General features: G+C 44.9%; 1 protein-coding gene across 1 annotated transcript in view; it reads right to left on the bottom strand.

Annotated features, from left to right (window-relative positions):
- The window catches only part of dnah2 (dynein, axonemal, heavy chain 2), a 244930-nt gene that overhangs the window by 43801 nt on the left and 187425 nt on the right, over window positions 1–13704 (bottom strand). The window contains 4 exon segments of the mRNA XM_052459726.1: window positions 4545–4684; window positions 7535–7667; window positions 8675–8814; window positions 12480–12640. Coding sequence (XP_052315686.1) covers window positions 4545–4684; window positions 7535–7667; window positions 8675–8814; window positions 12480–12640 — 574 coding nt within the window.

Here is a 13704-nt window from a genome sequence, read left to right as displayed (position 1 = left end):
AAGAGTCAGGGAGTCAGATAGAGTAAGACAGATACAGAGAGGCAGGCAGACAGATACAGACAGAAAGTAAGATACTTCCGGCGCAGACAGAGATGGCCGACTCGCCTCGCGTTCCTAGGAAATTATGCAGTATATATATTTTTTTTACATTGGTACCCCAGGTAACCTTAGGTTTCATTACATACATTTGGGAGGAACTACTGAATATAAGAGCAGAGTCAACTCAATATCATTACGACCAGGAATACGACTTTCCCGAAGAGGATCCTGTGTTTTGCCCACCACCCAGGACAATGGATCGGATCCCAGCCTGCGAACCTAAACAACGTCGCCGTAAAAGGGGCAAACGAAGCGGCCTTCTGGTCAGGCTCCGGAGACGGGCACATCGCGCACCACTCCCTAGCATACTACTCGCCAATGTCCAGTCTCTTGACAACAAGGTTGATGAAATCGGAGCAAGGGTAGCCTTCCTGAGAGACATCAGAAACTGTAACGTTCTTTGCTTCACGGAAACATGGCTCACTCAAGAGACGCTAACGGAGTCGGTACAGCCAGCTGGTTTCTTTACGCATCACGCTGACAGAAACAAGCATCTTTGTGATAAGAAGAACGGTGGGAGGGTATGCCTTATGATTAATGAGACGTGGTGTGATCATAACAACATACAGGAACTCAAGTCCTTCTGTTCACCTGAATTAGAATTCCTCACAATCACATGTCGACCACATTATCTACCAAGAGAATTCCCTTTGATTATAATCACAGCCGTATATATTCACCCCCAAGCAGACACATCGATGGCCCTGAACAAACTTTATTTGACTCTATGTAAACTGGAAACCACATATCTTGAGGCTGCATCCATTGTAGCCGGGGATTTTAACAAGGCTAATCTGAAAACAAGAGTCCCTAAATTCTATCAGCATGTCGATTGCACAACGAGGGCTGGTAAAACCCTGGATCATTGTTATTCTAACTTCCGCGATGCATATAAGGCCCTCCCCCGCCCTCCTTTCGGAAAAGCTGACCACGACTCCATTTTGTTGCTTCCAGCCTACAGACAGAAACTAAAACAGGAAGCTCCCGTGCTCAGGTCTGTTCAACACTGGTCCGACCAATCTGATTCCACGCTTCAAGACTGATTCGATCACGTGGATTGGGATATGTTCCTTATTGCGTCCAACAACAACATTGACGAATACGCTGATTCGGTGAGCGAGTTCATTAGAAAGTGCATTGGCGATGTCGTACCCACAGCAACTATTAAAACATTCCCAAACCAGAAACTGTGGATTGATGGTAGCATTTGCGCCAAACTGAAAGCGTGAACCACTGCTTTTAACCAGGGCAAGGTGACCGGGAACATGACCGAATAAAAACAGTGTAGCTATTCCCTCTGCAAGACAATCAAACAAGCTTAGTGTCAGTATAGAGACAAAGTAGAGTTGCAATTCAACGGCTCAGACACAAGAGGTATGTGGCAGGGTCTACAGTCAATCACGGATTACAAAAAGAAAACCAGCCCTGTCGCGGAGCAGGATGTCTTGCTCCCAGACAGACTAAATAACTTCTTTGCTCGCTTTGAGGACAATACAGTGCCACAGACACGGCCCGCTACCAAACCTGCGGACTCTCCTTCACTACAGCCGACGTGAGTAAAACATTTAAATGTGTTAACCCTCGCAAGGCTGCAGGCCCAGACGGCATCACAGACAAACTGAATTCGTCCACCCACACAGACAGCGTTGTGAAGAAGGCACAGCAGCGCCTCTTCAATCTCAGGAGGCTGAAGAAATTTGGCTTGTCACCAAAAGCACTCACAAACCTTTACAGATGCACAATCGAGAGCATCCTGTCGGGCTGTATTACCGCCTGGTACGGCAACTGCACCTCCCACAACCGTAAGGCTCTCCAGAGGGTAGTGAGGTCTGCACAACGCATCACCGGGGGCAAACTACCTGCTCTCCAGGACACCTGCACCAGCCAATGTCACAGGGAGGCCATAAAGATCATCAAGGACAACAACCACCCGAGCCACTGCCTGTTCACCCCGCTATCATCCAAAAGGCGAGGTCAGTACAGGTGCATCAAAGCTGGGACCGAGAGACTGAAAAACAGCTTCTACCTCAAGGCCATCAGACTGTTAAACAGCCACCGCTAACATTGAGTGGCTACTGCCAACTTACTGACTCAACTCCAGCTACTTTAATATTGGAAATTGATGTAAAAAATGTATCACTAGCCAATTTAAACAATGCCACTTAATATAATGTTTACATTACTCATCTCATATGTATATACTGTACTCTATACCATCTACTGCATCTTGCCATCTTTATGTAATACATGTATCACTAGTCACTTTAAACTATGCCACTTTTATGTTTACATACCCTACATTACTCATCTCATATGTATATACTGTACTTGATACCATCTACTGCATCTTGCCTATGCCGTTCTGTACCATCACCCATTCATATATCTTTATGTACATATTCTTTATCCCTTTACACTTGTGTGTATAAGGTAGTAGTTATGGAATTGTTAGGTTAGATTACTCGTTGGTTATTACTGCATTGTCGGAACTAGAAGCACAAGCATTTCGCTAGACTCGCATTAACATCTGCTAATCATGTGTATGTGACAAATAAAATTTGATTTGATTTGATTTTGATTCGATTTGATACAGAGACAGACAGACAGACAGACAGACAGACAGACAGACAAATAAATCGTACTACACTGGCTCCGACGCTCCTTGGATGTGGCAGGGCTTGCCAACCATTACAGACTACAAAGGGAAGCACAGCCGAGAGCTGCCCAGTGACACGAGCCTACCAGACGAGCTAAATAACTTCTGCCTGAGAGCCTCAGCTGTTCCGGATGACTGTGTGATCACGCTCTCCGCAGCCGATGTGAGTAAGACCTTTAAACAGGTCAACGTGTACTCCGAGCACGCACTGACTAACTGGCAAGTGTCTTCACTGACATTTTCAACCTCTCCCTGTCTGAGTCTGTAATACCAACATGTTTCAAGCAGACCACCATAGTCCCTGTGCCCAAGAACGCTAAGGTGACCTGCCTAAATGACTACCGACCCGTAGCACTCACTCACGTATGTAGTCATGAAGTGGCTCACATCAACACCATTATCCCAGAAACCTTAGACCCGCTTCAATTTGCATACTTCCCCTACAGATCCACAGATGATGCAATCTCTATTGCACTCCACACTGCCCTTTCACACCTGGACAAAATGAACACCTATGTGAGATTGGACCCTGGGGCTAAACAACTACCTCTGCAACTGGATCCTGGATTTCCTGATGGGCCGCCCCCAGGTGGTAAGGGTAGGTAATAACACATGATCCTCAACACAGGGGCCCCTCAGGGGTGCGTACTCAGTCCCCTCCTGTACTCCCTGTTCACTCATGACTGCATGGTCAGCCACGACTCCAACACCATCATTAAGTTTGCCGATGACACAACAGCCTGATCACAGACAACAATGAGACAGCCAATAGGGAGGAGGTCAGAGACAACCTCTCCTTCAACGCTGATTGTGAACTACAGGCAAAAGAGGACCGAGCACACCCCCATTCTCATCGGCAGGGCTGTAGTGGAGCAGGTTGAGAGCTTCAAGATCCTTGGGGTCCACATCACCAACAAACGAACATGGTCCAAGCACACCAAGACAGTCGTGAAGAGGGCACGACAAAACCTATTCCCCCTCAGATCCTCCTTTTTCTTTTTTTTTTTTTACAGCTGCACCATCGAGAGCATCCTGACGGGTTGCATCACTGCCTGGTATGCCAACTGCTCGGCCTCCGACTGCAAGGCACTACAGAGAGTAGTGCGTACGGCCCAGTACATCATCCAGGACCTCTATACCAGGCGGTGTCAGAGGAAGGCCCTAAAAATTGTCAAACTCCAGCCACTCTAGTCATAGACTGTTTTCTCTGCTACCGCACGGCAAGCGGTACCGGAGCGCCAAGTCTAGGTCCAAGAGGCTTCTATACAGCTTCTACCCCCAAGCCATAAGACTCCTGAACATCTAATCTGATTCTACTCTCTGTTATTATCTATGCATAGTCACTTTAATACATATTACCTCAATTACCTCGACAACGGTGCCCCCACACATTGACTTTGTACCGGTCCCCCCCTGTATATAGCCCCGCTATTGTTATTTTACTGCTGCTTTTTAAATATTTGTTATTCTTATCTCATACTATTTTTTAAGGTATTTGTCTTAAAATTGCATTGTTGGCTAAGGGCTTGTAAGTAAGCATTTCACTGTAAGGTGTAATACCTGTTGTATTCGGAGCATGTCACAAATACAATTTGATTTGATGAAGAGACAGAAAGACAGACAGACAGATAGATACAGAGAGACAGACAGATACAGAAAGACAGAATGTGAAAGATATACTGCATCAAAGAGTGGGAGACGGCAGACCTGGTAGACAGGGAGATGACTGACAGATTGAGAGAAGTCTAAGAAACACTTTGAGTTGGCAATGGGGATGGTAGTTAGTTACTTTTTGTATCCAGACACCAGCTCCAGGTAGTTGGTAGGAGTGACATAGTTGTGTCTCTTCAGCTCCAGCTTCATCCTCTGGGAGAACTGGGCCACAGACTGGTGCATGGTCACAAAGATACTGGCCACTTTGGTCTGGATCTAGAGGAACACATCCACCCAAAGATATAACGTTATTACAACGTTATTACAACATTAGACAACATTACTGGGCCACAGACTGGTGCATGGTCACAAAGATACTGGCCACTTTGGTCTGGATCTAGAGGAACACATCCACCCAAAGATATAACTTTGTTACAACGTTATTACAACATTAGACAACATTACTGGGCCACAGACTGGTGCATGGTCACAAAGATACTGGCCACTTTGGTCTGGATCTAGAGGAACACATCCACCCAAAGATATAACGTTATTACAACATTATTACACCGTTATACAACATTACTGGGCCAAAGACTGGTGCATGGTCACAAAGATACTGGCCACTTTGGTCTGGATCTAGAGGAACACATCCACTCAAAGATATAACGTTGTTACAACGTTATTACAACATTAGACAACATTACTGGGCCACAGACTGGTGCATGGTCACAAAGATACTGGCCACTTTGGTCTGGATCTAGAGGAACACATCCACTCAAAGATATAACGTTGTTACAACATTATTACAACATTAGACAACATTACTGGGCCACAGACTGGTGCATGGTCACAAAGATACTGGCCACTTTGGTCTGGATCTAGAGGAACACATCCACTCAAAGATATAACGTTGTTACAACATTATTACAACATTAGACAACATTACTGGGCCACAGACTGGTCCACAGACATGTAATGACAGACATGTCATTACAACGTTATTAAAAATGTATTACAAGAGAATATAACACTATTGAAACATACAACATTACAAGAGCCAAGAGTTTCTCCTGGTCATGCGGCCAGGAAAACACTCCTGCTGTAAACATTCCTACGACTTTCCTACAACATTACATACCCTTGTGGAAACAGAGCAGAGCAGTGTTGGGTAGGAGTGTGAAGGCGAAGGTGACGTGTGCGTGGCGGGTACAGCATAATAGATGAGACTACAATAAAACAAGCTTTAACTCTGGAGGTTTTCACAACCCAGCTGCTCTTCATAAATGTATTTTAAAAGACTAGCTAGTAGCTACACAGGAAGGATGAGAGGGTGAATCACTCCATCACACAGCAGGCTAACCTTCTAACCAAGTTCACTTAGATAGAAGTGTACAGTGGGGAGAACAAGTATTTGATACACTGCCGATTTTACAGGTTTTCCTACTTACATTTACATTACATTTAAGTCATTTAGCAGACGCTCTTATCCAGAGTGACTTACAAATTGGTGCATTCACCTTATGACATCCAGTGGAACAGCCACTTTACAATAGTGCATCTAAATCTTTTAAGGGGGGGAGGGGACTTACAAAGCATGTAGAGGTCTTTCATTTTTATCATAGGTACACTTCAACTGTGAGAGACGGAATCTAAAACAAAAATCCAGGAAATCACATTGTATGATTTTTAAGTAATTAATTTGCATTTTATTGCATAACATAAGTATTTGATACATCAGAAAAGCAGAACTTAATATTTGGTACGGAAACCTTTTTTTGCAATTACAGAGGTCATACGTTTCCTGTAGTTCTTGACCAGGTTTGCACACACTGCAGCAGGGATTTTGGCCCACTCTTCCATACAGACCTTCTCCAGATCCTTCAGGTTTCGGGGCTGTTGCTAGGCAATACGGACTTTCAGCTCCCTCCAAAGATTTTCTATTGGGTTCAGGTCTGGAGACTGGCTAGGCCACTCCAGAACCTTGAAATGCTTCTTACGGAGCATCTCCTTAGTTGCCCTGGCTGTGTGTTTTGGGTCGTTGTCATGCTGGAAGACCCAGCCACGACCCATCTTCAATGTTCTTACTGAGGGAAGGAGGTTGTTGGCCAAGATCTCGCGATACATGGCCCCATCCATCCTCCCCTCAATACGGTGCAGTCGTCCTGTCCCCTTTGCAGAAAAGCATCCCCAAAGAATGATGTTTCCACCTCCATGCTTCACGGTTGGGATGGTGTTCTTGGGGTTGTATTCATCCTTCTTCTTTCTCCAAACACGGTGAGTGGAGTTTTAGACCAAAAAGCTATATTTTTGTCTCATCAGACCACATGACCTTCTCCCATTCCTCCTCTGGATCATCCAGATGGTCATTGGCAAACTTCAGACGGGCCTGGACATGCGCTGGCTTGAGCAGGGGGACCTTGCATGCGCTGCAGGATTTTAATCCATGACGGCGTAGTGTGTTACTAATGGTTTTCTTTGAGACTGTGGTCCCAGCTCTCTTCAGGTCATTGACCAGGTCCTGCCGTGTAGTTCTGAGCTGATCCCTAACCTTCCACATGATCATTGATGCCCCACGAGGTGAGATCTTATAATTGCGGCAACAGTTGTTGCCTTCTCACCAAGCTGCTTGCCTATTGTCCTGTAGCCCATCCCAGAATGTGCAGGTCTACAATTTTATCCCTGATGTCCTTACACAGCTCTCTGGTCTTGGCCATTGTAGAGAGGTTGGAGTCTGTTTGATTGAGTGTGTGAACAGGTGTCTTTTATACAGGTAACGAGTTCAAACAGGTGCAGTTAATACAGGTAATGAGTGAAGAACAGGAGGGCTTCTTAAAGAAAAACTAACAGGTCTGAGAGAGACGGAATTCTTACTGGTTGGTAGGTGATCAAATACTTGTCATGCAATTACTTAAAAATCATACAATGTGATTTTCTGGATTTTTGTTTTAGAACTTCACAGTTGAAGTGTACCTATGATAAAAAATTACAGACCTCTACATGCTTAGTAAGTAGGAAAACCTGCAAAATCGGCAGTGTATCAAATACTTGTTCTCCCCACTGTATGTGTGTTATCTGTGTGTGTGTGTGCGTGCGTGCCAGCATGTGTGTGTGTGTGTGTCTCACCCCCTCCACGGTGCCCAGGGCCAGTCCGTCCAGGTATCTCTCAGCCACCTCCAACAGGGCATCTCTGGGCCACTCTGAGAACCAGTCGATGGTGGCACAGTTCACCAGGGCTGGGTACTGACGGATATAGTTCCTTGAGGAACACATACAAGTTAATCAGATCCAAAGAGTCCATTGATTTCAATAAACGTTTCAATCTGTTGTGGGGTGTGCTCTGAGTCTAGTTGTGTCTAAATGGGTGCGTTACCCAGGTGGGTGCTAAACACTGCTGTGGAGGTGAATGTCGTGAATGATGAAAATCACTTTGAGCTCTTGGAGAAATGCAACTTAAATCCACTCAACTTAACAGCTGCCAAGACCCAACCTCCATTGTCTGAGCCACTAGGTTTTGCTGGCTAATTGCTGTCATGCCATCACACAGCCAGTGTGACTGTGTTGACCTGGTAAGATCCCCTCTCACTCCCAGCCACAAATACTGGTCAGAGGTGGAGGAATGGAGGAATGGAGGGATGGAGGAATGGAGGGCTGCCCTGGAGCCAACAGCCAAAGCATGGTGATTAGCTCTGGGTAATGGGCCCTGCCAGCCCAATTAGTGGTATTATGTGTGAACACTGCCCTGTCTCGTTAATGAGAGAGAGACAGACTGGTGTGTGCGTATGTGTGTGTATGTGTGTGTGTGAGTGACCCAGCCATCATGTCTGCTATCCATCCTGTCATTTCTAATCACAGCAAGCCTCAGGTCTAAAACGCTGTGTCATCCTAAACACAATTCCTAATTTGCAAGACAAGGGATGGCGGGTCGCACATTAGCCATTAACAAGCTGACAAGTGTTCATGTTTGGCTGTCTATGCTCTAATACTGAGAATAAGCTGTGCTGGAGTGTGGGGTTTACACACTCAGACAGAGAGAGTATGAGAAGGAAACAGATAATGAGAGAATGGTGGCGATGCTTAGGAAGAAACCTCTACGAGTCGCCCATTAGCACAGATGATGCTGCAGGAAAAGCTTTCATCTCTGTCTCAAACCCTTATTGTTGAATGTGTTCAGTGCTTTGTACATGACTAATCACTTTGCTTGGTGCGATATAGCAGGCACTGTACATTCTTTAACTTCAAAAACTGTCCCGAGTGCAGGCTTACCTGAAGGGGTCTCCCACAGGGCTCATGCAGAGCACGATGTGCAGGTTGTTCCTCACTCTCTCTATCAGGTAGTTGAACATGGAGTCTGGAGTCTCAATGATGTTGTCTTTCCTGGCGCAGTCCGACAGAGCACTGGACACCTGGACGAGGAGGTCAGGGTCAAAGGTTAATACACAACGAGACAAAACAACATAAGAACAAACACAAAAAACACAAACTAGCCTACCACACACATGCTGGATAGCACTATTATACTTGTATCTATTATTTTTGTGGTGACATTTCTACAAGAGATGTACTAAAATACAGAGATAATATACAGTCAGTGTCGTGGTGAAATGGAAGAAGAAACACTATGTAACGATTGCGACCTCGAAGAAATACAGAATGAAATTAATTTTATCCTCCATTGTCCTTTCTACCGCGATATACGCTTTCTCTTATTCCAGAAAGCACACCAGATATACCCTGGCATTATGTGGCTGAGTGATGAAGAGACAGACCACCAGATATACCCTGGCATTATGTGGCTGAGTGATGAAGAGACAGACCACCAGATATACCCTGGCATTATGTGGCTGAGTGATGAGGAGACAGACCACCAGATATACCCTGGCATTATGTGGCTGAGCGATGAAGAGACAGACCACCAGATATACCCTGGCATTATGTGGCTGAGCGATGAAGAGACAGACCACCAGATATACCCTGGCATTATGTGGCTGAGCGATGAAGAGACAGACCACCAGATATACCCTGGCATTATGTGGCTGAGCGATGAAGAGACAGACCACCAGATAGACCCTGGCATTATGTGGCTGAGCGATGAAGAGACAGACCACCAGATATACCCTGGCATTATGTGGCTGAGCGATGAAGAGACAGACCACCAGATATACCCTGGCATTATGTGGCTGAGTGATGAAGAGACAGACCACCAGATATACCCTGGCATTATGTGGCTGAGTGATGAAGAGACAGACCACCAGATATACCCTGGCATTATGTGGCTGAGTGATGAAGAGACAGACCACCAGATATACCCTGGCATTATGTGGCTGAGTGATGAAGAGACAGACCACCAGATATATCCTGGCATTATGTGGCTGAGTGATGAAGAGACAGACCACCAGATATACCCTGGCATTATGTGGCTGAGCGATGAAGAGACAGACCACCAGATATACCCTGGCATTATGTGGCTGAGCGATGAAGAAACAGACCACCAGATATACCCTGGCATTATGTGGCTGCGAGATGAAGAGACAGACCACCAGATATACCCTGGCATTATGTGGCTGAGCCATGAAGAGACAGACCACCAGATATTACCCTGGCATTATGTGGCTGAGCCATGAAGAGACAGACCACCAGATATACCCTGGCATTATGTGGCTGAGCCATGAAGAGACAGACCACCAGATATTACCCTGGCATTATGTGGCTGAGCCATGAAGAGACAGACCACCAGATATACCCTGGCATTATGTGGCTGAGTAATGAAGAGACAGACCACCAGATATACCCTGGCATTATGTGGCTGAGCGATGAGGAGAAACTGAAGTGGTATTTTGTCCATTATGTATTTCCGTTTGCGGAATATTTAGATAAAGCCTGGAATAAAAGAAAAACCTACACCTATACCTATAATTAAATGATACAAATATTTAGCTTCTAAGTGGTAAATGGCACGTGTGTATATAGATTGTGTATAGGCTTGTCTCTCATATGAATCTTCTAAGTGGTAAATGGCACGTGTGTATATAGATTGTGTAGAGGCTTGTCTCCTATATGAATCTTCTAAGTGGTAAATGGTACGTGTGTATATAGATTGTACATAGGCTTGTCTCTCATATGAATCTTATCTTTGTGCCAGACTGGGTTCAAATGCCCTCTGTTTCATTTTTCGGTATTTATTTATCTGTAAGTTGTTATTTTATTTAACCTTTATTTAACTAGGCAAGTCAGTTAAGAACACATTCTCATATTATGTATGTATGTTTGTATGTGTATATATGCAGTGTTGTGTTCTACATACACACAATGCTTGTGTGTATGTATATATTTGTACTGCTCTAGGGATGTAATTATTGTTTGGATAACCTCATTTACAATAATGCATTGATTTTTATCTTACATTTTTTCACTCTTTATGCGATGCACACTGCAGCGAACACCGGAAGAAGAATTAACACAGTGAATTATTGTAATGTTTGTTTATGTGTCAATTAACCCCAAAAGGGATGGGTTGCCAAACGGCGACTGGACACTACAACAAAAAATCCTTTGTTCATTCATACAGTATATATTATATATACTGAACAAAAATGTCAATGCAACATGTAAAGTGTTGGTCCCATGCTTCATGAGCTGAAATAAAAGATCCCAGACATTTTCCAAATGCACAAAAAGCTTGCTTCTTTTTTTGTGCACAAATTGGTTTACATCATTTCTGCTTTGGCAAGATAATCCATTCACCAGACAGGTGTGGCATATCAAGAAGCCGATTAAACGGCATGATAATTACACAGGTGCACCTTGTGCTGGGGGACAATAAAAGGCCACTTTTAAATGTGCAGTTTTGTCACACAACACAATGCTACAGATGTCTCAAGTTTTTAGGGAGTGTGCAATCGGCATGCCTACTGCAGGAATGTCCACCATAGCTTTTGCCAGAGAATTGAATGTTAATTTCTCTACCATAAGCCCACTCCAATGTTGTTTTAGAGAATTTGGCAACGGGCCTCACAACTGTAGACCACTTTGCAACCACGCCAGCCCAGGACCTCCAGATCCAGCTTCTTCACCTGCAGGATTGTCTGAGACCAGCCACCCTGGAAAGCTGATGAAACTGTGGGTTTGCATAACCAAATAATTTCTGCACCAACTGTCTCAGTGAAGCTCATCTGCGTGCTTGTCATCCTTACCAGGGTCTTAACCTGACTACAGTTCGGCACCATAACCGACTTCAGCGGCCAAATGTTCACCTTCGATGGACAGTGGCGCGCTTTAGAGTGTGCTCTTCACGGACGAATCCTGGTTTCAACTGTACTGGGCAGATGGCAGACAGCGTGTATGGCGTTGTGTGGTTGAGCAGTTTGCTGATGTCAACACTGTGAACTGAGTGCCCCATGGTGGCGGTGGGGTTATGGTATGGGCAGGCAAAAGCTACGGACAACGAACACTATTGCATTTTATCGACTGGGAATTTGAATGCACAGAGATACCATGACAAGATCCTGAGGCCCATTCTCATGCCGTTCATCTGCCGCCATCACCTCATGTTTCATGATAATGCATGACCTCTTGTCGCAAGGATCTGTACACAATTCCTGCTCAACCACAGCTGAAAATGTCATAGTTCTTCCATGGCCTGCATACTCACCAGACATGTCACCCATTGAGCATGTTTGGGGTGCCCTGGATCACCGTGTACAACAGTGTGTTTCAGTGTCAGGAACTGCAACGCTACTGGGTTTTTCCCGCTGAACAGTTTCCCACGTGCATCAAGAATGGTCCACCACCCAAAGCCAACTTGACACAAGTGTGGGAATCATCGGAGTCAACATGGGCCAACATCCCTGTGGAATGCTTTCGACACCTTGTAGACTCCATGCCCCAACAAACTGAGGCTGTTCTGAGGGCAAAAGTGGGAGGTGGGGGGAGTGGAGGGGCAGCAACTCGATATTAGAAAGGTGTTCTTAATGTTTTGTACACTCAGTGCACTAGCACCTGTGTAAAGTCCCCCTTTCAAAATAACAGATGCAAACGTTGCATTGTATGAAACCCTGTTTAGTAACCGTACCTCTTCAAACTCGTCCTGTTTGTAGAGGTTGGGCACCTCTCCAGAGCTGAGGATGTTGTTGATGTCCTCCAGGAAAGACTGGTCTACTATCTGGGTGTCGTTGAACAGGAACACGGTGGGCTTGTTGTCCACACCCGTCAGACGATACAACTTCTTTATGTCTGGGAGGAGACATGCATGGGAGGAGAAGACTCAAGGATGTGTGTGTGTGTGTGTGCGTGCGTGCGTGTTGCCGGGTTGTGATCACGACAAAAGTATTTTGGTTAAGGTTCTAGGCGTAGAATCTGACTCAACAAAGTAGGACATTCCTGAACAATCAAAATAACTGCACCAGCTGAAAAGCAACTAAAATATAAACTAACAACAAACAAACGGAGGAAAATGTAATCTAATTAAAGTGTTTTGTTAAATTAGAGCAGAACGTAAGGCTATCAGTCTGACTCAATTCATATTAAACGCTCAGGGAGCGAGCAGTCCTGAGCAGTGTGCTGTAATTCAGTGCAATTATGTTCTAAACCAGAGGTATTCAACAGGGGGTCCCGCAGATGTACTGCAGGGGGTCTGTGAAAAAAATGTAATAATAAGAATGTTGCTAGCAACAACAGAATAAATGACTTCTATTCATTTGAAATGTTGATTTGGGGGGGGGGGGATAACATGATGGGGGTCCCTGTGTTGCCGGGTTTTCCTGGGATGGGGTCCCTGGACAAGAAAAGGTTGAAGACCCCTGTCCTAAACAAATGCCTTGCTGTTGGCAGATCAACCAAATTTGACAAATTTCTCTTGCAGTACAGGTCCAAATACAGTGCCTTGGGAAAGTATTCGGCCCCCTTGAAATTTGCGACCTCTTGCCACATTTCAGGCTTCAAACATAAAGATAGCAAACTGTATTTTTTTGTGAAGAATCAACAACAAGTGGGACACAATCATGAAGTGGAACGACATTTATTGAATATTTCAAACTTTTTTAACAAATCAAAAACTGACAAATTGGGCGTGCAAAAAATTATTCAGCCCCTTTACTTTCAGTGCAGCAAACTCTCTCCAGAAGTTCAGTGAGGATCTCTGAATGATCCAATGTTGACCTAAATGACTAATGATGATAAATACAATCCACCTGTGTGTAATCAAGTCTCCGTATAAATGCACCTGCACTGTGATAGTCTCAGAGGTCCGTTAAAAGCGCAGAGAGCATCATGAAGAACAAGGAACACACCAGGCAGGT

Source organism: Oncorhynchus keta, chromosome 13, assembly GCF_023373465.1.
Source record: "Oncorhynchus keta strain PuntledgeMale-10-30-2019 chromosome 13, Oket_V2, whole genome shotgun sequence".
Lineage (NCBI taxonomy): Eukaryota > Metazoa > Chordata > Actinopteri > Salmoniformes > Salmonidae > Oncorhynchus > Oncorhynchus keta.
This window is presented reverse-complemented; position numbering and strand designations above follow the sequence as displayed.